Source organism: Zymoseptoria tritici, chromosome 5 (genome assembly GCF_000219625.1).
Source record: "Zymoseptoria tritici IPO323 chromosome 5, whole genome shotgun sequence".
In the NCBI taxonomy this organism is placed as follows: Eukaryota; Fungi; Ascomycota; class Dothideomycetes; order Mycosphaerellales; family Mycosphaerellaceae; genus Zymoseptoria; species Zymoseptoria tritici.
Window position 1 is genome coordinate 448,875 of NC_018214.1, and position 26,880 is coordinate 475,754.

At 54.4% G+C, this 26,880-nt stretch overlaps 9 protein-coding genes across 9 annotated transcripts; 4 read left to right on the forward strand and 5 right to left on the reverse strand.

Annotated features, from left to right (window-relative positions):
* Positions 1–492: 492 nt before the first annotated feature.
* MYCGRDRAFT_197427 (mRNA export factor) lies at positions 493–4,236 on the forward strand (the record flags this gene model as incomplete). Its single annotated transcript, XM_003852023.1, has 2 exons — positions 493–3,362; positions 3,418–4,236. The coding sequence occupies 2 exons, from the start codon at positions 493–495 to the stop codon at positions 3,908–3,910; spliced, it is 3,363 nt and encodes a 1,120-aa protein (XP_003852071.1).
* A 1,186-nt stretch (positions 4,237–5,422) lies between these two features.
* MYCGRDRAFT_41491 (signal peptide-containing protein) lies at positions 5,423–5,737 on the forward strand (the record flags this gene model as incomplete). Its single annotated transcript, XM_003852024.1, has 2 exons — positions 5,423–5,626; positions 5,696–5,737. The coding sequence occupies 2 exons, from the start codon at positions 5,423–5,425 to the stop codon at positions 5,735–5,737; spliced, it is 246 nt and encodes an 81-aa protein (XP_003852072.1).
* An 823-nt stretch (positions 5,738–6,560) lies between these two features.
* MYCGRDRAFT_58666 (uncharacterized protein) lies at positions 6,561–8,435 on the reverse strand (the record flags this gene model as incomplete). Its single annotated transcript, XM_003852701.1, has 3 exons — positions 6,561–6,957; positions 7,060–7,180; positions 7,364–8,435. Coding segments are annotated over 3 exons (1,533 nt in total), but the record flags the coding sequence as incomplete, so codon positions are not given.
* Positions 8,436–8,777: 342 nt separating this feature from the next.
* Positions 8,778–12,128, reverse strand: MYCGRDRAFT_71789 (uncharacterized protein; the record flags this gene model as incomplete). Its single annotated transcript, XM_003852700.1, has 4 exons — positions 8,778–9,246; positions 9,302–11,731; positions 11,788–11,928; positions 11,989–12,128. The coding sequence occupies 4 exons, from the start codon at positions 12,126–12,128 to the stop codon at positions 8,778–8,780; spliced, it is 3,180 nt and encodes a 1,059-aa protein (XP_003852748.1).
* Positions 12,129–14,835: 2,707 nt separating this feature from the next.
* Positions 14,836–15,853, forward strand: MYCGRDRAFT_71790 (uncharacterized protein; the record flags this gene model as incomplete). The annotated part of the gene is made up of 1 exon (XM_003852025.1): positions 14,836–15,853. One exon carries the CDS (start codon positions 14,906–14,908, stop codon positions 15,851–15,853), a length of 948 nt encoding a protein of 315 aa, XP_003852073.1.
* A 330-nt stretch (positions 15,854–16,183) lies between these two features.
* Positions 16,184–17,375, reverse strand: MYCGRDRAFT_93019 (uncharacterized protein; the record flags this gene model as incomplete). The annotated part of the gene is made up of 5 exons (XM_003852699.1): positions 16,184–16,373; positions 16,434–16,593; positions 16,676–16,725; positions 16,809–16,964; positions 17,113–17,375. The coding sequence occupies 5 exons, from the start codon at positions 17,373–17,375 to the stop codon at positions 16,184–16,186; spliced, it is 819 nt and encodes a 272-aa protein (XP_003852747.1).
* A 533-nt stretch (positions 17,376–17,908) lies between these two features.
* Positions 17,909–19,426, reverse strand: MYCGRDRAFT_109370 (uncharacterized protein; the record flags this gene model as incomplete). The annotated part of the gene is made up of 3 exons (XM_003852698.1): positions 17,909–18,392; positions 18,929–19,191; positions 19,246–19,426. The coding sequence occupies 3 exons, from the start codon at positions 19,255–19,257 to the stop codon at positions 17,909–17,911; spliced, it is 759 nt and encodes a 252-aa protein (XP_003852746.1).
* Positions 19,427–21,932: 2,506 nt separating this feature from the next.
* Positions 21,933–23,798, reverse strand: MYCGRDRAFT_71795 (uncharacterized protein; the record flags this gene model as incomplete). The annotated part of the gene is made up of 3 exons (XM_003852697.1): positions 21,933–23,415; positions 23,478–23,626; positions 23,681–23,798. 3 exons carry the CDS (start codon positions 23,690–23,692, stop codon positions 21,933–21,935), a joined length of 1,644 nt encoding a protein of 547 aa, XP_003852745.1.
* A 506-nt stretch (positions 23,799–24,304) lies between these two features.
* MYCGRDRAFT_109371 (uncharacterized protein) lies at positions 24,305–26,254 on the forward strand (the record flags this gene model as incomplete). The annotated part of the gene is made up of 1 exon (XM_003852026.1): positions 24,305–26,254. The coding sequence occupies one exon, from the start codon at positions 24,338–24,340 to the stop codon at positions 26,252–26,254; it is 1,917 nt and encodes a 638-aa protein (XP_003852074.1).
* Positions 26,255–26,880: the final 626 nt, after the last annotated feature.

A 26,880-nucleotide genomic window follows, 5' to 3' on the forward strand; every position in this document is an offset into this window, starting at 1 on the left:
TGTCTGTTGTGACTGTGAACGTAAGATTGCCTTGGTCTGCGGCATTTCAACACTTCTCGTAGATCATGTGAAAATGCGGCTCCCAGCAGATTGGACCGACCCCTGCCCGGAGGTTTATCTTATCGGTAAGCGGATTGAAACTTTCCCAACTCCCGCTCGTGGGCAAGTGTCTCAAGCCGACAGGTTCACCTAAATTTTTCCTGCATCGCTCCTTCCTACTCTCTCACCACAACACCTTGTGCTAGCCACGACTCTCCCCTCTTCCTCTCTCCATCTGCCTTTGACGGCCACGGCAGAACATCTTCTGCCACAGGCCATCAGACGCAGTTCGCACCGCCGGGCGCACCAGATCGCCGGTTTCAGCTGCTTATTCATAGAATTGCCCTCACCGAAAAGTTTCAGCGGCCTCCTTACGACCAAGACACACCCACCGAGACTTCACCACCCTTTTCTCCCCGACCGAGGGCTATGCCTCACCCCGAGTCGCCGCCAATGCAGCCCATCATGGTCTCCAGCAAGAGCGCTGCTCCGTCGCCCGACGACATCGCCGCCCTCAACAAGACGATTTACACCTCAAAGACCTCTCAGGAGTCGCTCGACGCCTCTTACGCGCTCACAGATGTTCTCCTGAACAGTGTGGGTGCTCGCGGACTTGCCGCCTATGGCGTCCTCGAAGAGGTTCTGAAGGCCGCTGGGGACAAAAAAACCGCACCCCGGAGAGAGGGCGCCATGTTCGCACTCGGCGCAATTTTTGAGCGTTTCCCGCCAAAAGCTCGTCTCAGCGAAGTCGTGTTCCTCCTCCAAGAACAAGCACTTCTCCCGTGTGCGCTGGATGCTCTCGCCGATCGAGGCTCCGCTGTGAAAGAAGGTGCCCGCTACGCGATCGACGCTCTCTACGGCCACCTCTCCTCCGAAGCGAGAGTCTACGGCCTTCTTCCGGTCCTCCTTACTTATCTGCGCAAAAAGACCGGAAAATGGCAAGGCACAGTCGGTGCATTCGAGCTGATCGGACGCATGGCCGACGATGCGAAGATGGGCATGGAGAGCAAAGAGGTGGAAGAGAACAAGGATGTGCTTCGCGAAGCACTCGGCAGACATTTGGCCACCATGATTCCGATCGTCGAGGCTGGCATGCACGATCTCAAGTCGGAAGTGTCAAAGCAGGCTATCAAATCCATGAACAGCATGACAGCGCTGTTGCAAAACGACGATGTCGCTCCACGAATACCCCTCCTGATCAAGAGCATGGAAGACCCAAGCGCTGAGGCGCAAAGAGCTGCGATCCACGCTCTAAGCCAGACAACTTTCGTCACGGTTGTGACATCTCCTGTTCTGGCTCTGCTCACACCACTCCTCGAGCGCTCGCTCAACACACCTACCACGCCGCAGGAGGTTCTACGTCAGACAGTCGTGGTCACCGAAAATTTGACCAAGCTCGTTCACGATCCTATCGAGGCTCGCGCTTTCTTGCCCAAGCTGAAGCCTGGTGTCCAGTCAGTACGTGACCGTGCATCGCTTCCAGAGGTCCGCGAGATTGGCCAGAGGGCGCTCGATGTCATCAACAAGGCTCTGGGCGAGGTCAAGTCTGGAGCTGAGGGACGTTCGTCTCAACCCATCGAGCGTACGCAGCCGGACGAGGTCGCTGCTCTTCTCGAGAAGGAGACCAAGCAGAACGGAGGCCTGCTCAACTACCCAGGCGACTCAGAGTTGTGGACACACGCGAAGAAGTTCATTTCAGAGTGTGTTGCCGAAGATGCCAACCAGCGCGTGCTCAACCGCGTGGTTCGCAATGTCGAGCCATACTTGCAGCCGCTGATGGACGACGGCAAAGCGACTGCTGTCGCGCAGTCTGTCCTCTCGTTCTACACCGCCGAGGATACTCGCAAGTACGGTGTGCCAGAGAAGGAAGATGACGGAGAGGTTGAGATTGTCAATGCAAACTTCTCCCTCGGATACGGAGGAATGCTGTTGCTCTCTCACACCAACCTGCGTCTGCTCAAGGGCCACAGATACGGCCTCTGCGGTCGCAACGGTGCCGGAAAATCGACTCTGATGCGTTCTATCGCGACTGGCAAGCTCGATGGCTTCCCTCCTCAGGATGAGGTCAAGACCTGCTTCGTTGAGCACAACCAGGGTGAGGATGCTGAGATCACAATTCTGGAGTACTGTCTCAAGGACCCCGACATCAAGAGCGAGGGCAAGGAGCGCATTTCCGCCGTCTTGGAGGAGGTCGGCTTCAGCTCTGGACCCGAAGGCCGGCAACAGCAAAAAGTTGGTAGTCTGTCCGGTGGATGGAAGATGAAGCTGGCCTTGGCTAGAGCCATGTTGATGCGCGCCGACGTGTTCCTGCTCGACGAACCTACCAACCATTTGGATGTTGCCAACGTCAAGTGGCTGCAGGACTACCTCAAGACTCACACCGACATCAGCTCGCTGATCGTCTCTCACGACTCTGCTTTCCTCGACGAGGTCTGCACTGACGTCTACAACTACGAGAACAAGAAGCTTGTCCACTACAAGGGCAACCTCGCTGATTTGGTCAAGGTTCGCCCAGAGGCCAAGAGCTACTACACCCTCAGCGCATCCCAGGTGCAGTTCAAATTCCCGCCACCTGGAATCCTCACCGGTGTCAAGTCCAACACTCGTGCCATCCTTCGCATGACCAACTGCACATACACATATCCCGGAGCAACAAAGCCCAACTTGTTCGAGGTCAGCGGCGCTCTCACTCTTAGCAGCAGAGTTGCTATCATCGGACCCAACGGAGCCGGAAAATCAACTCTGATCAAGGTCCTCACTGGCGAGACTGTGCCACAGCAGGGCAAAGTCGAGAAGCATCCCAACTTGCGTATCGGATACATCAAGCAGCACGCCCTGGAGCACGTCGAGATGCACATGGAGAAGACGCCAAACCAGTACCTTCAATGGCGTTACGCCAACGGTGACGATCGCGAAGTGCTCATGAAGCAGACCCGTGTGTTGACCGAGGAAGACAAGGCGCAGATGGCGAAGTTTATCCAGCTTCCCGATGGCAACGGTGCTCGTCAGATCGAGGCTCTCATCGGTCGACAAAAGTACAAGAAGAGTTTCCAGTACGAGGTGAAGTGGGTGAATTGGCTGCCCAAGCACAACACCATGATCTCGCGTGAGACTCTTCTCGAGTACGGCTTCCAGAAGCTCATCCAGGAGTTCGACGATCACGAGGCCAGCAGAGAAGGTCTTGGTTTCCGTACTCTTGAGCCAAAGGTCATTTCCAAGCACTTTGAAGATATCGGTCTCGACCCGGAGATTGCCAACCACAACGAGATCAGCGGTCTGTCTGGTGGTCAGAAGGTCAAGGTCGTGCTTGCTGGTGCCATGTGGTGAGTCAACCGAGGTCTTCATATCGAGGTTTCAAAACACTAACATCAGTCTCAGGAACAACCCCCATCTCCTCGTCCTCGACGAACCGACCAACTTCTTGGATCGTGACTCCCTCGGCGGTCTCGCGGTCGCCATCCGCGACTACAAGGGTGGTGTTGTAATGATCTCTCACAACGAAGAATTCGTCGGCGCCCTCTGTCCCGAACAATGGCACGTCGATGCTGGACGCCTCACCCAAAAGGGCCACCTCGCCGTGTCTCTTGACCGCTTCGAGGACTCTCGTCCAGGTTCATCCGCCGTCTCATCCGCCGCTCCTTCCACAGCCGTCAGCTCCGCTGCGCCGTCCACGAACGGCACTCCCATCGGATCCGGCGCTCAGAGCGAAGCGGAGGATGGAGGTGACATGAAGTTCCGCGCGAGGAAAAAGAAAAAGTTGACGCGTGCCCAACAGAAGGAGCGCGAGGTGCGTCGTCGGCTGAGGCATATCGAGTGGCTGAACAGCCCCAAGGGTACGCCGCATCCTCCGGACACGGATGACGAGGCGTAAGCCTGTTATGATGTTACATGGCGGGGTGCTTGGCGCGGAGATGGATCTGTGCTTGGACTTGCGTTGCTGAAGAGAGCATGGATTATCCGGGAGGCGTTGAGGTGTTTTCTACTGCGAGGGCGGACCCCTGAAAAGTGCATTTCTCTGGCGTTCTTCCTTCTCTTTGCGCTGATGATTTGCGCGGGTTCTGGCTATAGACGGGATAGATCGGATGGTGGTCGAGAAAGATCCTGCGGGATTTATGAAAGAGTTTGGTTGAATAGGCTTCATAGAAGTCGTTCGGACCTAGATGCAGAGGATAAAGAGAATACCCCGAGCTATTACTGTTTGCCAGACAAATCCATCATCTTCCACACAAATTTATTCAGTGTACAGATATTGTCCTCACGTATCTGGCTGTTCTCGATGTTGGTTACACGAATGCGACCCATGGTCACTTGGCTGGAGCGGCTGGAGCGTCGCACGGGAAACTCGGGCAGTATCCCGACTTCACGTCTTTGCATCCTTCAGCAACGATCCTCCACACATCATGTGCGACGTCTTCCAGCATGCGGCGCTCTCCGACGTATCAGATTAAGTGGCATCGCTTCCTTCATAGTCACGATCTCCACCGGATCTCCGCTTGAAGTGATACAGGCTGCAGTTGAATATGCTTTGCTGGAGACCCAAGTCGACATTGACATTGCTGAACTTGCAAGACGAAAAGAACATCAAAAATGCTCAGAAAGCATTGTCACCTAAAGCTGAGCTCGCTCCACAATTGGAATGGATACAGCCGTGTACGACGTCGTACTCAGACACACGGGAAGATATACCATGACTTGACCAGTCTTGCGGCTGGCAGCTGCTGTGTCCACATTCCAGTGTTGACCGGTTCTGCACAAACATGTTCAAGATCGTCGGGCAGAAGTTCAGCCGTCGACAGCGTGTCACTCAGGAATTCGAAGGAGATGCACCAGGGTTTGAACGGTGTTGCGAGGCTATAAGCTACGGTGCTCACGCATCGACGGTTGACAGGCTGTGCAGAACTGGATGGACCTGATCTCCTCGTACGGCCGTCGTCGCAAAGCTGAGCTCGTTGCACAGGAATGACTTCCGGACGACAACATTGCAACTCTCGGGATCATTGGAGGATTCGGACCCATATCTACGAGGCCAAAAGCTACTGTGCTCGCATACCAACCAGCATTTGACCGCTCTCGACGAGCTGAAAATCGTGTTGCACCAACCTTTGACCGGTCTCAAAGAGCTGGAAATTGCAGCACTCATTGACGAAGACTCTCCGTATACCCACCGGTCAGCTATGCACGAGGCTCTCTCCCGGGAGTCATGACGATGCCCAGAAGATGGCCCAGCGGTGTGGAAAATCACATATAAAAGAAGAGAACCTCCCTCTCTCCTTCAACTCTCCACAACTCAAGCAAACACCCTACAATCATCTCCAAAGTCAACCACTCAACCACCAAAACCAAACCCAACAACCTTTCATCCAAAACCACCACCACCGCCAACATGAACTTCTTCACCACCACCCTCATCGCCCTCTTCGCCGCCGGCGCTCTCGCTGCCCCAGCCGAACTGGAAGCCCGCGCTGACTGCGGCGTCATCCTCCCCGCCTGCAATGGTGGCAACATCGTCGGCAAGACCGACTGCCGCTGCAACGGCCAGGTCGCTCCTTGCGACCTCTGGCAGTGCCCCGGAACCACCAACAACGTCGTGAGTCGTGATTGAGCTGTTGGCTCCGGTCGGTGAAGGATACTTGCTGATCATTTTCGTGATATACAGATGGCTTGCGGCCAGGAGGGAACTGGATGTGTCTGGCTTTAGATGCCCAGGAGGATGGCCTGCCTTCCTGCCTCACTTTTTCCAAGACAAGATCAAAAGACAAAGAGGAATTGAGGGAAAGGGGGGAGCATTGTCTCCATGAGAGGATGAGAGAGAAGAGTGTACTTGCATTTTTGAGTTTCTGATAGGCCTACTCAGAGTTCACAGTCGTTACTAGATCGAATGTCCTTTGCTGCACTTACCGTCCGTCCCCTTATTGTCGTCGTTGACAATCATTCAAGATACCAGTATAAGGTAGTGAGATTTGATCATGACTGTGACATGATGTTGACACGCTGATGAGGACTTCGACACGCTTATATATTCTGTCTGACACGCATTTAAAAGTTTGACACGCCTTCAACAAATTTGACACGGCTTTGATGCTTGACACAGACACTGGCTAGCTTCCGCTCTCGCCGAGCCAACTAGAGGAGAGGCATACAGCAGCAAGCCCAGCACAGATGCAACGGAACGATATGTAGTGGTTGAAACTTCGCAATATATTCATTCGCAATATATTCAAGGTTTTCTGTCGTTCATATCAAGTGCACTGCAAAATCATGCTGTAAATCAAAGGGTATCAATCCTGCCCACATGCCAGCCAGCCAACCAACCCAACCCAACCCAACCACATCCCTTCCGTCCAGAATGCTCACAACCCGTACCGAAATGTCATCTTCGCATCTCCTCGTCTCTCCTCCTCCCATCCAAACCAGGCCTTCACCTTCTCCAACCCGATCGCTCTCGCGAATTTCTTGCCACCCCGCTCCTCGATCAGGACATCACCGATCAAGTCCTCTCGCGCCTTATCGTCTTCCGTCCAGCCACCGACAACCCTCTCGCGAAATCGATTCTCTCGCACAAGCAGCACCCGAAAGAGGACAAAGCCCGCGAACGCGACGAGCACGCCCACCAGCAGCACGGTGAAACTCCTCACGTAGCCCTCATCGCGATCCTGCGGCGTGAAGAGCACGGAGACGAAGACTCCCGCGAGATTGCCCCACCCGTTGATGCCGAGGAGAATCGCCCGCTTGCCCGGTTCGGGGGTATTGTTCGCCAGCCAGGCGACCGTCAGCGGCGAAGCGATGAAGGATCCGGACAACAGCACGCACAGCGCGAAATATCGCAGCCAATACTGCTCCACCGGCGTAGCCACCGCGATCACCAGTCCAATGACGAGGAGCACCAAGCCCCACAATATCGGCACGAGACGCTGACGACTGCGATCGGACCAGATGGTGAAAGCGAAGAGTACGAGTGCTCCGCAGGCGAAAGGCGGGGCGGAGAGGAGATTTGATGCGGCGGGGGAGAGGTTGAGGGACGGAGAGAGGTCGGAGACGACGATGGGGAGGAGAACTCCGAAAGCTGTGGCGGGCATGGCCGAGAGGATGTTGACTAGCAGGAGGTGCCAGATTTGAGGATTGAAGACGGCGGAGAGGATTTCTTGCCGGGTGAGGCCGGCGTCGGCGGTTATGGAGTGGGAGGAGATTTGAGGGTGGAGGGCGTTGTTGGAGGTGGAGTGCAGGAGGCGGGCGGAGTCGTTGGAGTGGGAGGAGGAGTAGGAGCGGAAGAGACCTTGTTCTTCGTTCGAGGTGCGGGCCGTGTATTCGTGAATGTCGGTATCACCGTCGTCGGCGGCTTCTTTGTTCGTTTCTTCGTTGCTGTTTCCGACGAGATCCAGTCTCATTCGCTTTTCCGCCCATGCTTTCTCTTCTTCGCTCAAGAACCACGCTGTATCTGCCGACCTGGGCAACCACACGAACCCAATCAATGCCACAGTCATAGTCGTACATCCTTCGATCAGAAACAGTACCTCCCAACTCTTCCATCCAGACTCAACCGTCGTCAACGAAGGCGGCAACTGCGGTCCCGAATTCCCACCTCCATCGCCAGGAAACCTCGAAAACACCGCCCAACTCAACACCCCACCCAACACTCCCGCCACAGCAGTCATCCCATAAAACCACCCCAACCTCACCGCAAACTCAAACTTGGTATAAAACAAACTCAAATAACTCACAGCCGTCGGATAAAATCCACTCTCCAACACCGCAATCACAGTCCTCAGTACCACCAAATGCCACCTCTTCCTCACCCAGATATGTCCCACCGTCGCCAGTCCCCACAAGCTCATGCACAGCGGGACATATCTCCTCATCCCGAAGCGTCGGCCTAAAGCGGCGCCTACGGGTTGGAGGAGTACGAAGACGAAGAAGAAGACGGCCATGCTGAGGTTGATGTCTGAGCGGGAGAGGCCCGTGTCGTGTGTGAAACCGGCGGTTTCGGCGTTGCCGATGTTGCTTTTGTCGAGGCTGTTGAGGAGGAACAGGGTCGCGAGGAAGGGCAGGAGGAGGGTATCGAGTTTGCGGACGGTGCGGCGGTTGAGGGCAGTAGAGGAGGGGGAGGTGGAGGGACGGATGAGAGCGTCATCGTCGAGGTCGTCGTCGCTGGGGACGGTGTGGAACGGTCGGTCGTACATCGTAGACGGTTCGGCGGTGTTTAGGTTCAAGGAGCTGTGTCGTTGTGCTCCTGTGATTGTATCCTCTTCCACCTCCTCTTCTTTTTCGTGCCGTTTCTCCGATTCCTGAGATCGTGTCGTGTTGAGTGTGCGGAGCTCATAGTCGGGAAGAGATGCTGGCATCAAAGTCTTGTGCGGCAACTACATCGAAGGGTGCCGCATTATCGCAGCACATGACATGCAGAGACATTGCTTGTATGTGGAGGGTGTAGAAGGTGAGGTCAGCTGAAGGTCGGATCCTGGCCGAATTTCACTCACAAGCAACCACCCGACTAGCCGATGACCACCAGCACAATCAAGGCAAAATGCAGCATGAGAATCGTACAGCTCTCATCATCTAGGTTATGAAGGTCTATATAACAATAATGTAGTCGTCTTCTTCTAGTAGGAGGCATGCAACTTGTCCCGTAGTCCCAACCTCTCAGGAATGCTCCAGCAAAACCACTTCAAAACTCCACAGCAATGCATGACTTAGGTCGCCAATTATCAATCCCTTCACTCGCCCACCCTTGCCTCACCTCATCACAACTCATCATTCGCACCATCATTCTGCGCCGCCAACTCCTCCGCCATCTCAGCACTCTCGTGACTCTTGATGCGCGCCAATTGATCCTGCACATATCGGTTGATTGGATCATCTGGGTCGTCTTCTGGTTTTGGCTTGCCGACGTTCGGGTCGCCGTCCTCGCGGTAGATGGTCCATTGGCGGGCGGGCTTGCCGTTTTGACCTGAAGTCTCGCCGTCGTCATCATCATCGTCCTCGCCATTCTCGGTGGGAGCGGCTGTGTTGTCTCCAGGTGTGGTTTCCCCGGTTGCGCTGCCCCAATCGCTGCGTGCGCCAATGGAGCGGGTACGTGTGAGAGATCGGGCGAGGCCGGTAGGGCGACGGGGACCGAGGGAGGCGCGACGTTGGCGGGAGAAGGTGTCGTCGAAGTAGTGCGCGGCTGCGACGGAAGGAGAGCGAGGAGTTTGAGGGAGGCGGCAGTTGACACTGTGAGATTGTGTTAGTAGAGGAAGCGATGTCAATTGAAAAATTTGCAACATACCCAGTGTCTTGAATGATCTTGGCCATGAGTCCAGTCCAACCACATTGGTGAGTAGCACCAAGTCCACGACCAGAATCACCGTCAAAGAATTCGTAGAACCACAGATTGTCTTTCCAGTGAGCATCAAAGTCGAGCATATCGTTGCCGTCGTGGATAGCGCGGCGACCGGTATGATCGGCAGCCATCAAATGCTGCAGTCTGTGTTGAACCTCCTCTGCGACGTGTCCAAGGTGCATGAAGTCGCCGGAGCCAGTCGGGCACTCCACCTTGAAGGTGTTGCCGTAGAACATGTAGAATCGGAGGAGAGACTCGATGAGCAAGAAGTTGACGGCAATCCAGGTCGGTCCACGCCAGTTGCTGTTGCCACCAAAGAGACCACTGTCGGAGTCGCCGGGAATGTAGCTGACGGAGTATGTTTGACCGTTGACGTCCATTGACACTGGATGATCCTTGTGGTGCTTGGACAGCGATCGGATACCATACGGGCTGAGGAACTCCTTCTCGTCCAACATGTACTTGAGAAGCGATCGGAGACGATCTTCGCTGACCAGAGACAACAGCAGCCGATCGTCCTTGCCACGCTTGGTCATACTGGCAATGTTGCGAGATGCCACCTCGTGCTTGTTCTTCAAGAACCACTCGATGTGCTTCTTGAATGACGGGAATCTATTAATGACTTGTGGCTCCAGCGTCAGCGTGGCGTACATTGGAATGAGGCCAACCAAGGAGCGGACTGGCATCTGGTGAGAGTATGGACCACCCCAGGAGATCGCATCGTAGTAGAAGCCGTCCTCATCATTCCACAGAGACTTCGACTCACTGCCGGCCCTGTACTGCATGGCGTCGGAGATGAGGACGAAGTGCTCGAAGAATTTGGACGCAATGTCTTCGTAGATGCGGCGGTGCTTGGCAAGCTCAAGCGCAATGTTCAACATGCTCAAGCAGTAGAATGCCATCCAACCAGTGGCATCGGCCTGCTCCAGCTTACCTCCAGTGGGCAGAGGATCCGATCGGTTGAACAGACCAATGTTGTCGAGACCCAAGAAGCCTCCTTCGAAAACGTTCTTGCCATCGAAATCCTTGCGGTTGCACCACCAGGTAAAGTTCATGAGCAATTTCTGGAAGACGCGCTCGAGGAAGTCGAGATCCTCACGACCGTACATCTTGCGCTCAATCTTGAATGTGCGGAAAGTCGCCCAAGCGTGGACTGGAGGATTCACATCGCCAAAATTCCATTCGTACGCTGGCAGTTGTCCGTTCGGATGCATGTACCACTCGCGCGTGAACAGATCGAGCTGCTTCTTGGCGAAAGCCGGGTCGATCATGGACAGCGGGATGCAGTGAAAGGCACTATCCCATGCAGCGAAGAACGGATACTCCCAGGAGTCAGGCATGGAGAGAATATCATCCAAATGCATGTGCTTCCATTGGGCGTTGCGTACGGATTTTCGCTCCGGCGGAGGTGGTGGCATGCCTGGGTCACCATTCGCCCACTGATCCCAGATGAAGTGGTAGTATTGTTTGCACCACATCATTCCTGACAGCGCCTGGCGTTGAATATTGCGGAGATCGTCGGACATGGGCATGGGGTTCATCTTGAAGTAGAACTCATCCGCTTCGGCAAGACGGTCCTCCATGACTTGATCGAATTTCTCCTCATCCAGATAACCATCGTCCTTCTTCGTGGAGATTCGCATACGAATGACGGCGCACTCGCCAGGAGCTACACCCTTGTTCTGATCGAAGGCATACCATGCTGCACTCTTCGTTCCGACTTTCTCCGGGTTACAAGCCTTCTTGTCACCCTTGACCACACGCTTGTGGAAAGCATCCTTGACGTATGGTGTCTGGTTCTTCTTTGATCCCCAGAGGTCAACAAAGTTGGTGTCGTTGTCGGTGAAGAGGAATTCAGGCTCGATATCGGCCTCGTTACCGCAGCTGTTGGGCGAAGGCGAGCACTGGAAGAAGCGCTCTCCAATCTCGCGGTGCTCGATGTGAGACGTGAGAGGATCAGTCTGCTTGATGCTAGGCTTGTACGAATCACGTCCCCATGCCCACGTATTGCGGAACCACACATGAGGGAGGATGTGCAACTTTGCTGGCTCGGGACCGCGGTTGTACGCCGTCACACGGAACAACAGCTCATCCGGATTGTCATCCTCCTTTGCAGTCTCGATGAAGATGTCCCAATACTTGTTATCCTTGAAAATGCCAGTGTCGATCAAATTGTACTCTCGCTCTTTCTTCGTTCTTCGGGCATTCTCCTTGATGATGTCTTCGTATGGGAAAGCTTCTTGGGGAAGCTTGTAGAGGAACTTCATGTATGAGTGGGTAGGAGTGTTGTCGAGGTGGAAATGGCACTCCTTGATGCTCTCGCCGTGAACACCTTGAGGGTTGGAGAGACCAAAGAGACGTTCCTTGAGGTGGCCGCTGCGAGGTATGTCAGCAAATTGCAGGCAATCAATAGCAGGACCGAGGAAGCTCACTCTTTCTCGTTCCAGAAAGCAAAGGCAATGTTCATGCGGCCGTGAGTGTCCGAAACACCAGCGATACCGTCCTCACCCCAGCGGAAAGCTCGGCTGCGGGCCATGTCGTAGGTGAAAGAGCTCCAGGCATCACCATCGGCGCTGCAAGGGCATTGTCAGTAAAAGAGGCATTGGCTTGAGTGAGAGTGGCTCTGAACTCACGAGTAGTCCTCGCGAACGGTAGCCCATTGTCGCTCAGCGGTGTAGGGTCCCCATTTCTTCCAGTACTTCTTCCGATCGTTGTCCTCCTTGAGGCGATCCTCCTCTTTGCTGGACACTTGCTTGTTGTCGACGAAGACCATGCTGGCGGTCCCGTGACGGTAATGTGGATGGAACGGGCGAAGTTTCTCAAGCTCGAGTCGTGTGTATGTTCAGGTCGTGGTGTTGCTGGTACTGAGGTCCTGCTCTGTCGAAGTCCCGAAGAGACGGTGAGGGTGGCGGACTGGAGTATACAATGCAATGCAAAGACAGCCAACGCAGTGCGGGAATGCAGACGGTACTGATACAAGCGAAGTGGGTCGATTCGGGTCGGAGGACGATGTTGTTGATATAGCTGTAAGAGGGACGCAGTGAGGGAAGAGGTCTGGACAGAGAGGCGGTGTTCGTTCTTGATGTTCTCAAAGAAGTCGCATACCTTACTGCAGTATTGGTGCTTGCCGGACCAAAGATGCGCTGTGCCTGCCGAAAATCCCAACTCTAAGGCGACGTCAGCCACTGACACGGGAAGCCGTGACGCCAGGAACCTTATTCCAGCAGTAGCGTCGACCTCAAGCTCAACGCATCTCAGCTTTTGCCGCGGACCGGAAGTAGGTCCGTTCTGCTATGCGCTGTCTTCCGGACTCTTCCTCTCGTGGACTGTTGTAAGGCAGACATTTCGATGTCTGCCTTGCTACAGCGGGCCTTGTTGCCTAACAGAGTGTACCTTAATGTGAGCTGTCCTCGATTTGCTGCAGTGTAGACCCCAAAGTTCTACCCCACCAGATCCCGAGTCCGAGTCAGATCGGCCCGGCTCACCGATCGGTAGATCCCCGGCTCGGGACTGTGCCGTCTGAACTTCATGCTCTCCTGGGTCTCCTCCTCTTCTCCTCCCTCAATCTCTTCCATCAAGCTTTCCCTTTGACTTCTTCATACCGCCACTTTATATGCACCGCGTAACAATCGCTTGACCGTCCCGCTCGTGCAAAGCATGCGCTGCTCTGATCAAGCTGTCCAGGCAGCGTAGGCATCAACACTCCGCCATGTTCGACTCGTGGCCCTCTTTCCACTGAAGCTCTTCGTTCTCACATCGATCTGCCACACGTTCACAATCTGACAATGGTCGTGCACAGCAGTTGCAAGCACCATGGAAACTCAGCAGTGCCCGAATGATGAAGCCATCACCACGAATGTTTACATCGTCGTTCCTCCCTCTCCGCTCTTCGCAGCACACTGGTCATTCTTTATCCCAGATGCGGTGGCAACAGATCAGGGACCTCAAGAGCTCTCTATAGGCCGTCGGATCCATGTCTCAGGCGACCGACTCAATGGCTTCGAGTTGGAGATCATTCGCAACTACGACTTCTCCAAACACCGGAGTGCGCATGGTCGAAAGTATGCAATAGGACTAATGGAGCCGGCTGTCATACATACTGGTTCCTTCTTGTCAAAGCTACGTGAGAAGGATGATGAGGATGGCGGAGGGTATGTTGATAACACTCCCGTGGACGACTTCGAGAGGGTTTGTCTTGAGGTTGATGCACCGGGACCGAGTCTAAGAACTGTCAGCGGTAATGGAGCTAGAAGGCCAAAGATGGAAGTCAAAGACTGCCAGTGGTGGGTCTCGCAGGTTGTCGATGAGCTGGAGAAAAGATTTGTGCTGCTCCCGCTTGAGACTTCTCACGAGGGCGAGACCAAGAAACCCACGGAGCTGATAGCAGCTCTGCCTCGTAACTGAAGGCGGGAGAGTCCATGCTCAGAAGTACAGTATTGGCCGACGCTACTCTACGAGTACTCTATGGCCGTGCGATTTCTGATCTACGGTTGCGAGTCCTGCTCGCAATATCTAGTGCCGAGGCGCTTGCGCAACAGTGTCCCGCGGGTCTTTATGCTTGTTCAGCCCTCTCTGTGGCGGCACCAGTATCCCACTTTCCACGAGATTCGCAACACACCTCGTGGTCCACCACTGGCAATCGGACAGCTCCGGTTTCTTCCTTTTCCCCTTTACGGATGTCAGCTGAACGCTCACACGCTTGCAATTGGCACAAGAAAATCACTTACTCCGGATCCGTCGCCCTCAGTCACCTTATTAAAGCTCCTTGCAGGTGCCGGCACCGCAGCCAGCATAGCCTCCAACTGATCTCGTGGAACACTCTCCTTCACCAATTGGCCATTCGATGGCACATCTACAATGAGATCCGCTCTCACCCAGCCAATCTCGATGGGCGATTGAGGTCGACGGCGTGATTTGTTGATGTCCCAACCACGGACGATCTGAAACGTGAAGCCATCGACTGGATTCCCTTCAACGTGGATGTATTTGCCAGACTTGAAGGTTTTGTCGGCGGCGTCGGCGATGAAGAGGGCCCAGTGGGCTTTGAACTTTGCACTGGACCAGACCAGCAGGAAGACTGGGCGGTACGCAACTTCGTTGTTTGGAGTCTCGGATGGCTGCTTGACAGAGGATGGACCGATCGGTTCGCCACGAAGGTCGGCCGGTTTTGCAGGCTTCTTCGGCTTGTGTCTTTGCTGTCTTTGCTGAACCAGCCCATGATTGTATCTCGTAGACGATTTAGCGATATATGAACCCGGCCAACAAGCCACGGAAAATGCTGTGTAAACCAGGAACATCGTCGTACAATGGCTATCAGAGCCTTATAGCATTCCACTGTCCGTCCTCTGGCGGGCCATTTCTGAGTTGTGAGGCCAGGCAACTCATGTGGATCTAAATCGGGACTAGCCGCAGGGAAGCAGGATGAAACCTCGAAGCGCGCGCTTCGATTGCATCCTCTGTTCCTGCACACTATTCTTGGCGTGCACTTCCCACCTTCACCAACATCCATGGATACTACAGCCAATCTAGCAATACGCCGACAATTCGAATATGGATGCTACGGCTGAGCAGACGGCTGAGGAAACGGCGCAGCACTCCTCCGCGGCTACCCAAACTCCCATCGAAGTTCACCTTGAAGATCTCCCATCCAACGAGAACTGCACATTCACAGAAGAGTTCGAACTTCCCAGCCCCGCCGAAGTCCGCGCTCGCGCCGAAGAACAAGGCATAGACACCCTCCGCTCCTTCCGCCCAGACCCAGTGATCTATCCCGAACTGCATCTCCTCGTGAAATGGGGCGAAGGCGTCTCGATCGCGGAAGGTCAAACGTTTCGCTTCATCTCTAGAAATCTTCAGGCTTCCGTACCCGTCCCGCAGATCTACGGCTGGAAGACAGACGGCAATCAAACATTCTTGTACATGGAACTCGTAGCCGGCGACACCCTATCAACCCGATGGCCCACCTTGTCCTCTCCCGAAAAAGACCATATCTGCGATGAACTCCGCACAATGCTCCAATCCTGGCGCCGCATCGTCCAGTCTCCGAGCGCTCAAGGCGGACCGACACTAAGCGCTCTGAACGGTCAACCTTTGCGCGACATCCTCTTCTCCGACGCTCTATCCCTCCCTACCGCTCCTTTCCCTTCCGTCTCCGCCTTCCACGACCATCTCGCCACGCTCGTCAGCAGCAAACGTTCTCGCCCTGAGATTCCCGAACTCCACGGTCTTAACGACTCCGCAGCCGTAGTCTTCACGCACAGCGATCTCGATCAGTCAAACATTCTGATATCCGCGGTGGACGATGGACCAGTGCGGCTCGTAGCGGTGATCGACTGGCATCAGTCAGGGTGGTATACGGAGAACTGGGAGGCGTTGAAAGCGTTGAGTGTCGGTGAGCCCGGGTCCGAGTGGGTGGAGAAGTGGCTTCCGAAGGTAGTTGGCACGCCGGACGAGGGGTATCATTATGCGTTTGAGTTTATTTCATTGGCGGCTCTGTAGGCTTGGTGACGGAGAGATGGACGAGGACGTGAGTGTGACAGCAGGACGCAGGCGGAATACGGAGCTCGGTACGAAATTTTGTCATCGCTGCATACTCTCCTAGAAATTGGAGTAGTACAGCACGGAATGATGAAAGTAAGAGGAAAACCATCGATGAGATGGGCGCTTTGAGCGCTTGCTTCAATATCCCGATTGCGAGAGTAAAGAGTCATTGACCATGGGCACGCAGTACAGCCTCCGAGTAGGATGTGTGCGAGCCAAGCAACGACAAATGCAAACTCCATAGACGAGCGCTTCACCAGCTCTTTCAGTGGCGTCACAAAGCCTCCATCAGAACAGGGGAGCGATGACACTGCTCAAGCCATACATGGGGGCTGGCATCCGCGGTCTCGGTCGATGATTGACAGCCCGAGCACCGAGACATTGCGCAGGAATCTCGCCCACGTCTTCAGGAACAGCCAAGTCCTCCTTGACCATGGCTTCCTTGCACATCGTATTCCACACCTCGAACACGGGCGCTCTATACAGTGGTCAGCACAATCAGCTTGCAAAAGGATCAACGGAACCCTTCTCGACGTACTTGCGATTCTGAAACTTCCACACACGATTGTACATGGTAGCTTCGGCGAGGCGAACAAATTTGTACCGATTGAAGGCACGATAGGTCTTCGCGCTCTTGCTCGCCTGGTCTGCTTCGATGCCGATGAAGTTGACGGATCCCTTTTCTTTCGACCAGATAACTTCGTCGATGGCGGAGTGAGATGAGTCGTAGATCTGACGGTGTCAGCTGAGTCAACCCAAAGGATGTCCATTCACACTCACTTCTCCGAAAAGCCGGTGCCTCTGTTCGACGGTGGAGCCTTCCAAAGCGTCTTTGCCGAGTGTCTGGTACAACGCCTCCATGGCACTTTTCATCGCATCACAAGCCAATTTGCGGCACTCAGTGACATATTACTTCTGGACCGCCCTCATCTTGACAGCTTGCGACTCGTGCTGGATGTGTGGCTTGATGATCTCTTCGATCTGGTCGTCGCTCAAGTTGCCGAAGCGATAGATCCAGAGGTTGGCGATGGCACGGCGCTCTTTGTCGGGGTTGGGATACGATAGACGGCTATACCAGAGTCAGCGTGAGTACTGCAATTTGTGACTGGTACCGCGACATTTGATCCTGGAGATGCGTCTCCTTCGCAAGAGTAATTGGTCCCCGATACGACCTGAGCGATGCTTGATACTCAGAAGCTTTTCCCTCCATGTCATACTGAGTCTTGCTAAAGAGCAAGAGTGGCTGTTGGGGCGTCTTCAAAGTTTTCTTGGGAGATGTTGTGGTCTCCTCTGCGAAGTCGTAGGAAGTCGCAGCCGCCGCCGCTGTGAGCATAGCATCGTCCGGTGCTGAAGAGGTTGCAAGACTCTTTGACAAACTGCGTTTTGCCTTGCTGGCTCGCTTTGTGGACTTCGAGCGATGAGGCGATGGTTTCTTGATCCGCCCTTCCATGGTCTGAGCAGTCGGTGTGTCTGCAGACATTGCGTTGGAAGTGTAATCGGTTGTATTGGAAGTGTTGCGAAGAAAGGATGCAGGTGCGAAGTATTTATCGAAGTCAAGGCTCGCAGTTCAAGCTTTCACTCACCAATGCATGCTTCTATCACCCGAAAACGCACATGCTTCTGATTGTGCAGAGTGAATGAAGCTGTGTGTAATCGGTTCTCAATTCACCTCAATTTAAGCTTTCTTAGCGCCAACCTGTGCCTTACCTGTAGAGCCTAAGCAAATATCATCCCGGCTGTTTTTTTGTTCTCTATGAGCTCATCAGAGGATACGGGAAAAATCTTGCTCTATTTTGTTAGAAGAGGGCGACGGGCGAACAGTGCGTGCGTTCAATTTTCAAGTTCGATTCAGTTTCGCCAAGGCCGTGCGCAATATGTATCTTGTGCTCCGCAAGCTGGCCCCGAAGCTGTCGGAAGCACTCTGCAGCGGTTGTTGCGATACTCAAGCGTATCCCAGAAGACAAGAATGAGGATGGCAATCTCCTGCTCTCCAACCCGGACCTCCAGCCATCCTCACATCAAGCCCCTTTTCTCCTCCGCCTCCGCCTCCGCTGCAGTGACATTCCTGTTGAGCTCCTCAATCGCTCGAGTCATCTCAACGATCTCCTCGTCCTTCCAAAGTATGCTCTCTCTCGGATCAAGCCGCTTGTAGTCAAAAGGCACCGAAGTGCCGACAATAATTGCATCGCTCAATCTATGCAGAAGCTCACCGGTGGTAGCAAGTCGTTTTGAGTGAAGTTTTGCTTGCCGAAGTTCTGCTGAGGTGATTCCGTTGTTCTCCATGGCTTCGTGCATGATCTGCGCTGATGCGCGCATGTATGCGAATGCTGTCTGTTCGGCTTCGATGGCTTGGCCGAGGAGAATGGTGTCGTTGGGATCACGCTTTCTGACGGGTGTTTTCAAGTAGGTGGAATTTCCACGACCGTCGCGGCTGAGGCGTGCGATATTCAGCGCAGATGTGCTGTCAGACATGCTGGAGTGCGATATCTGCTGTGAGCTGTTAGAGTCTTGTTTCAATGCAAATGGCGAAAATGCGACGAGATTGGAAACTTTTTACTCACTCAATCAGGCGTACCACGAATGCCGATGTTTCGGACCATCGGCGTGGCTTGATGAGCAAGTCTTGGAAAGAGAGAATTCAACTAAGGACAGTTGAAGGTGATTTCGCACATGAAAAGCACGGACGTACAGATTGCACTAGTGCGTTTGATTGATCAGATCTGGCAAAGAAAACAAAGGCACGGCCCAGATGGCCATCTACGTTGAGCCTTTGAGAAGGTAGTCGCTTTCTGATAGCGAAGTAGGCTGAAAGCAATCTCTTCGAGAGCATTGAGCACGTGGAAAAGAAGCCCGGAAAGCACAGCCACAAGACGACATATGTGTGTGGTGCTGCATGATCAGAGAATTTGATCATGTTTTCTCTTCATCCCAGTGGCCGTGCCTGGTGTTCCAGCGGAGGGCGGAGCGAATCTGCAGATAAAGATGTCAGCATTGCGCTTGACAGTTCACCATGATGATAAACATTCCACTTACAACTTGGAAACATTGCTCTCAGCACCTGCGATCCGTGAAATCATCAGTGCCGCAACATCGTTATCCTCTGATCCGCCTCGAAAGCCCAAGAATGGAATATCTCCCAGACCGCCAAGTCGTGGAGTCAACGCAACCAGTAGAGGTTGAACGTACACCATGGTCTTGACCGCTTTCCAGTAGCCGGTACGCATGGTGGTCATGAAGCTTTCGGAAACCCCTTCAGTCAAGGGGGCGATGATATACAGGTAGACGATCTCGCACAACTGATCATTCGGATTAGCGTCCCATTGAGCAAGATCTCGCGTCACGTTCCTTACCTGTAAGAACATGCAAACACAATGCTCCTGTCGAGTCAGGTCGATGTCCCCATGATTGCTCCAGATTGAGCCCAGATCCAGATGAGCTGCCGTCTCCGCGCCCAGCAGACCCGTGAAAATCGAAACGGGAAACTGCTTCAACGCCGCCTTGTAGGCCGTGCATCGCTCTTTTTTTGTCGCTCCCTTCCACACCTCACGTCCACCGGTCTGATCGACAAATCGATACAGGCGGACCTCGAGCCAATCCATAATTCGAGTCTGAAGATCATTTACGTGTTTGGATAGAACGGCGTGGAGCTGCTCATGTCGATACTCCGTACCAGGCACCCCGTGTGTGACCCTTATGATGATGTCGATGTGCTGTCTTGTGGGCGTCATGTATCTCCAGACCGCTGCGCTTGCGAGCATCTTCGCTCCTTCCAGCTCGTTGGAGAAAGGGGACTCGACGCTGTAGATGGGCGTTGTATCCTGTGTCTCGCTCGATCCGCTGGGAGGCTCAGTTGTGGCTTCCTGGTTCTTAGGCCCGGCAGGCCAGCCCTTCACTCGATGCTTTATCGGAACTCCGGGGAAACTCGGAAATGCCTCGAGGTTTCGTGCCGCTCTGAGAAAGTGGTCTTCGTCTTCTATGCTCGCGGTCGCCACGGTGCCGTCGCAGTCATGTGGAGTGGTGACGAACACGTTGACTTTCATGCGCTGCAAGATCGGGTTCGTGGTACTCTCGATCGCCGGGCTATTCACAGTTGCTCTTTGTAGATCTGAGCTGGAGGGTACGCTGAGCGCCAATCCGTTGATGGCCGCGGGAGTTGCTGAAGTGAGCTGCGCCACCTTTGGTACTGCTGGCGGCGGACGAGCCTTGTCCGCAACTGCCCATACTTCCTTGATTGACTTGTCCGGCGTCTCCAGCACGGCCTTCTTGATGACATCGACCTTAGTTTTGAACAAGTCCTTCATCATGATTTGGACTTTCGCCTTCCTCTCGGCATTCTCTGTCGCCTGGCGCACTGCAGCTTCAAGCTCTGCCCTCGAAATCTTGTCGCCGTCATCAGCGTCGGCCGCCTGGCTGGCACCACAAGGCGAATCAGTCACCATCCTGCGCTTATGGAGTTCGCTGGTGTTCGACACAGGCTTTCGACTGCAGAATGCGTCTTTCAACTTCGTGCAGGGTATGTTGACCTGGTATCCGAACGGAGACTGAGCGAAGTATGGTTCTTCAGACGAGGTCGCCTCCACGGCTTCGACCCTGGAGTCCACGTTTGAGCCCATTCGTAGAAAGTGCGCATGAGACGGCGGACTGAAGTCGAAAGGCGGCGGCATAGCGTCGCTGAGCACAGTGAGAATGTGCGTGAACGGAGGTTGTGAAGAAAATGGAAGTGAAGTGAAGCTTGTTGTCACTCGCGAAACAAAACAATGAATGCGCTAGCGCGCTCAACAACGGGACGACCTGCCGGAGCGCAGGAAGTCATGACGATTGGCAGTGAGAACGGTTTGAGTAGCGAGACAATCTTGACAGTGACAATGGAGAAGATGAAGCGGAATGAGAAGTTTTTCTTACCAAGCACGCTGAAGCGTTGCGCAACATCTCAGCGATGTGTAGAGCCGGAAGCATCCACCTCAGCCAACGAAGATTCTGGTTCTCCGCGCGGCATCGCATCAAGCACTTCATCAGTCGCGCCCAACTCTCCCGAGATCAATGTTCCACCGTCCTTCGTCATCTGACGTCTCAGTCATTCACTTCTTGTGCGCACTGATCTTCAGTCTTGATCGTGCACAAAAAAGATGGGCCAGCCCGAGTCTGCGGGCATCGCCATTGACGCTCGGATTGCCTTCTCCATGTCTGCGTCCATCGCCATTGACGCTCGGATTGCCTTCTCCACGTCTGCGTCCATCGTCATCGACGCTGCGAATGCCTCGTTCACAGCTTGGTCGCTGCACTCCCTCTTACGCTTCCGCGCTGCCCCGGCCTTCATTTCCTCGTCAGAGATGCTCCAGGAACCGCTTTGCCAACGACGTTTGTTGGACCCTGTGAGCTTTACTTGCTCTTGCAGCGGCTGCGCAGTCCGGCTCTTACTCAAGTGAGTCACGGGTTTCTGAGCTGGCTGTTCCACGGCATTGATCCACTCCATGATAGTCGTCTTCTTGAGCTCTTTCTCTCGAGCGACAGCCGTATTGTCGGAGCCAGGCGCTTTGGAGGGAAAGAAGTCGCTGCACGTTTCGCGTACCAGCCCAGCCTTTGTAGCGAGCGCATGACACTTGGCCAAAGCTTCGCCACGCTCCTCCACGCTGGCGTCCTGCTTCATGAGGGCATTGTACGCAACTTGCAGCGAACTGTGCATGAGGTCAAAGGCCAGATCATTGCCTTGGGCAGTTTGATCGAAGATGGTGGATGCGGAAGGATCGTCTCGCTCTCTTCGGGCTCGGAGCTTGTTGATGTGCTCATCCGCGTTCCGGAGGAGGTATGAAACCGAGTCTTCGGATGCGGTGTTCGACATGTTCTATTGGAGTTGAATATCGGTAAGAGTCGTAGGAGACGATTTTCGGTTGATGTCGAGAGCACAGAGTGCTTGTGCGGACGCTGGAATGGAGGTGTGCTGTAACCGAAAAGCTGATGGAGTGAAGGAAAGAGTAAAGAAGAGTGAAGTGAAGCTCGTGATAGCCACATTCGAGGCTCCGCGGGACGCCATCTTACGCTATCCGGCAATGTCAACCCTCCCCTCCGCCGCCTTCCCGCCCACTGCTGCCGCTTCTTGGTTGACCTCCGCCTCCGCCGTGGCCTCGCCCTGCTGTTCCTCCCAATGCAGCCGTTCCGCCTGCTCAATACACCTCATGTTGGCCGCCAACTTGTTGATCGTCTCCTCATACTCATCGCCCTCATCCGAGTCGAACACAATGCCTCCTCCAGCCTGCAAATACGCAACGCCTTCTTTGACCATCATAGTTCTCAGCGCAATGCACGTATCCATCGCTCCTTCCTTGCCTTCGCCGTTTGTAGTGTTCACACTGTCGTAGCCAAAGTAGCCCACCGCGCCAGCGTACACGCCTCGCTTCTCACCTTCCATCTCGGCGATGAGTTCCATCGCCCTCACCTTCGGCGCGCCGGAGACTGTGCCCGCTGGGAAGATGGATCTGAAAGCGTCGAATCGTGTTTTATCCTCACGGAGGATACCAGAGACTTCAGACACGAGGTGCTGGACGTGGGAGAATTTCTGCACCACCATGAGTTTGTCGACGCGGGTGGAGCGAGGGTCACAGACACGGTTCACGTCGTTGCGGGCGAGGTCGACCAGCATGACGTGTTCTGCGCGGTCTTTGATCGAAGCCTTCAGTGTGGCGGCCAGCGCGGCGTCATCATCTGGAGAGGTGCCACGTTTGACGGTGCCCGCGATCGGGTGGGTTATGATGCGGCCATTCTCCTCCTTGACCAAGACCTCAGGACTGGCACCCACGATTTGAAAGTCGTCGCAGTCCAGATAGAAGAGGTACGGAGATGGGTTCACCGTCCGGAGATGTCGGTAGATGTTGAACGGGTGCAAGCTTGTAGGACGGGCAATGCGCTGGGAGGGCACAGCCTGGATAATGTCGCCGGTCACGATGTGCTTCTTCAGAGCTGTGACATGAGCTTCGTAGCCTGGCCGGCCGATGTTGCTTGTGTACTCTCGGTCCAGGACGACAGGCTCCTGAGGAGGTAGAGGTAGATCCTTGCTCTTCAGCACTTCCACGAGTTTTGCCAGCGTTTCCCTTCCAGCATCATACACCGCCTGCAGCTCCTCTTTGTTCGCACCTCCCTGCGGGACGTGCAGATATGTGATGATCAAAATCTTCTGGAAGAAGTGGTCCACTGCGACAATGGTGTCATACAGCATGAACAGACTCTCCGGCACTTCAAGGACATCCTTCATCGATCTCTTTGTCTTCGGCTCGAAGTATCTAACGCAATCGTATCCAACGTATCCGATAGCTCCTGCAGTCAAAGGAGGTAGTCGCAAAGATGGGACGTTTGCAATACGGTGTTGCGCGAGCTCTCCTGCGAGCTGTGGAAGAGGATCGGCCTCGAGGCCATGTTTTGGACCGGAGAGAAGGGTTTTGTGCGGGTTGGCGCCGATGAAGCTATAGCGACCAATGGTCTCGGAGGTCGCGGCAGACTCGAACAGGAAGGATTGCTTGGACGGGGAGCTGCATGATCGGATGGTCACGTTAGTGGATGTTGACAGCTGGGCAGCACTCGACAATCTCACCTGGCTGCGACCTTGAGGTAGATCGCTGAGGGAGTCAGGAACTCAGAAGTGATCGAGGTGCACAGAGGGATCAGATCCGGCGCATTGGGCCATTTGGCGGTATCCTCGACGATTTTATGAACTTCTTCGAACGATGGCTGTACTGCGATCTGGGAAGGGATGAGTCAATAGATGCGGGTAGGCATTACTGGTTGATTTCGTACAGTGGGAGCCATCGTGCAGATAGCGAAGGTCAGGCGACGGGTCTGGGAGAAGTGATGAACACAAATTGGCTCATCGAGTCCGGGTATATGTGCGAAGATAAGGTATGTGTGTTTTGAGCTTTGATGTCAAGTCTTTGAGCATCACCCAAATGTGACCCGCGCCACTTCACGTGGCAGATCGGCAGGAACGGGCCGTTGTCCGACTGTTAGAATCGGACCAGCACTTGCTCTTTACAGACTCCGAAGCAACGACATCTTTCATCTCGCCTTACGTTCCTTCATCGAGAACGATGGCCTCGTAGACTGTCCGGAGGAGCACAGCCGCGGACGGCTAGAGTTGATGTGTCCGTCATTTCTCAGTACTGACTCGTCTAGATGCTCACCACACTCTCGACTCGCCAAGATCCACAAGTCAGCTCGCCTGTACGCGTGACGGAATCAACTCCATGTTCAGTCTGCAAAATAGGAGCGAGTGGGCATGCAGTCAGCAAAAAAGACGGGAAGTTTCTTCCCCTGTCATCCCAGGATGCAAGCTCGACGCCTTTACCACTTGCTCGACCTCCTCCCCATGTGTTCTCTCCTTCATCCCACTTCGGTGGTAGGGTTGCTCGTACGCTCTGAGACTATTGGATCATCTATCTATCGCGCATAGAGAACATGTCCAGGAAATCAGTGTCGTCGACCTCTCCTCCACCCAACATGACGCGCCCTTCCCCGCCTCTTCATTCTTACTCGTCTCCGAGTCCTGCTTGTCCGATTTCTTCCTCTTCTTCTTCTTCCCCGAAACTTGTTTCTTCTACCAATTCATTGCCACCTTGGAACTTTCCCTTTGGCCCTTCTACCAAGTACCACAATCGCGAGAAAACACGCCCGCGACATGCGCGATATCAAAGCGCGTACACTCCTCGAGGTCCAGTGCTGAGCACGGAGAAGCGAGCTCACCGCCGAGCTGCCCACAGCAGCGTCAGCATTCCCCGCTACAGCCCGACTTCGCCCTCCTCGCGCAGTAGTCCTCTTTCGCGATTCCCGAGTTACAACACCACCAAAATGTCCGCCGCAAAAATGTCCATCAACCCGGCAACACCCGCCAAGCATTTATACCGTCGCAGTTCCGACTTTCAGGATTCGCCCTTCTCGGATTACTTCTCCGAGGATGGCCGATCAGTCTATACGACTTGCGCGTCGGACGAGACGAAGCAGCTCTTGGTCAGGATGAACCGGCTACAGTCGCAACTCATGCGCGATCAATCCGGCGATCGCCACAAAGCTATTGCAGTTGTCGCACGGAAGCTCGGAGAAATGGAAGAGGAGCTGAGCAAGCTGAATGACAATGCGACATCAACTCTCGACGACTCGGCCGTCTTCATTGACGAGCCTGTCGAGGAACGGAAATCAACGTCAGAACCCGCTGTGTCGAGCACACCCAGCACACCCAGTCGCAAATCATCTGCCACCGGTCGAACTCATGTATCCAAGCCGAGCATGAATGATAGTGTCATGGAAGCCACTCAGACTTTCACCTACGAGCAGATCAAAGCCGAGCGCGACAGCCTGGCCGTCCGCCTGCAAGGTCTCTCTGAAGGATTGAACACTGTCCAAGGAGAGCTTACCCAACGCTACGCCGAGGTCCGCAAGCTTAATAACCTTCACAACGAGGAACGGGAGCGTTACGAACAGCACGTGGAGAAGCTGCAATCCGAGAACGAGGGTCTGCGATCAGACCTCGGTTTCGAGTACTCCGAGTTGTTATACCTGAAACTACAGATGAAGTCTCTGGAAGTTGACATCGACAATATCCCCGACGAAGATATTGACCCTCGACACGCAACAATCGCAGACCTCCGTCGAGCTCGAGCCAAGCGCGCGAGGCGGAACCGCATATTATCAGAAATGGACCGCTGGCGGACCGACTGGCAAGATGTCAGCACGCGCTTCAAGCGGAGGCGCAATCGGTACGGTGTGCCGACTTCGCCGATCGTGGAGTTTGAAGGGCATGAATTCGCGGCGGAATGGCATCTTGAGACTGTACGCGAGGCGCGCGGGCACGCTACATGTCTCACCATCAAGAGAATCGAAGGTCCGCCTGTTCGCGAGCTGACAGCTTTGAGGGAAGAGATTGTTGATCCCGACGTACTCCGATTGGCCGAGGCGAAAGTCTTCAAGGGATACATTGATCAAGGCGCGCAGACGGAAATGTCGGCTGCTGATTACATGCACGACAACTTCGATGAGGCTGAGACGGACTCCTTCTTCGATCACGAGTATCCTGCCCTGGATGAGCTTGATGATCTCGAGTGCGACGACGCTATCCCGTCGAAGCGCGACTTCGCAATCCGAGCGGTCGGCGAAGACGACGAAGCTGAAGCGGAGGTCGACGAGGAGGAGGAGGAAGAAGAAGAAGAAGAAGACGACGACGACATTCACCCCCAACCAAAGGAGCCGACCGGATCCGCTCCCCAACCGCACACGCCCACCACTTTACCATCCAATTCATCCCGATCCGCCTGGCAGGAACTCTGGGCGTCGCTGGCGAGTCTTTCTGGCCTTCCCGATGATGACGAAGATGACTTTTGAGTCGGCTCGTCACACGGGAAGGCGGAGGAAAGCACAACCTAGGACGACCGGTTTTACTTCACCTTGGGTTTGGAGTTCAGGAGGCACCCTTTTTCAAAACTTTTACTTTTTGGCTTGGCTTAGCGCGGACTAAGCAGCTACACATTCGTTTTTTTTATTTCTGGTTTGGCGAGACTGGACCGGAGGAAATGAGGTAACAGCGCCCAGATAAGGTTGCACAAGGAGGGAAACGGCGGAACCACCATACAGGACTTACCACCAACAACACTCCTTCATACTGAGTCGCGTTGATCGGACCACATTCCGTAAAAGCCCGAAGGCTTCTCCAGCAGGACTTTCTGGACCTCGCCAAACCGTTCTTCTTGCGCCCACCGCGCATCACTCGACAAACACAACCAAGACACCGGCCATCCGGCCACACTCACCACCACAGCTGGCGCTTCTCAACCGCCAGCACCATCAATTTCGTATTTCTTTAGAACCATCTCGCCCGATCTATCCGGACCATCTCAATCCTCTTTCCGGACCATCTGACCTGCGCTCGGACCAGACTATCTCCAGTCGAAGTCCGGTCTACATCCCACGGATGCAGTGAGCGTTGGCGGAACCAGCGAGCTTCGTGCCGT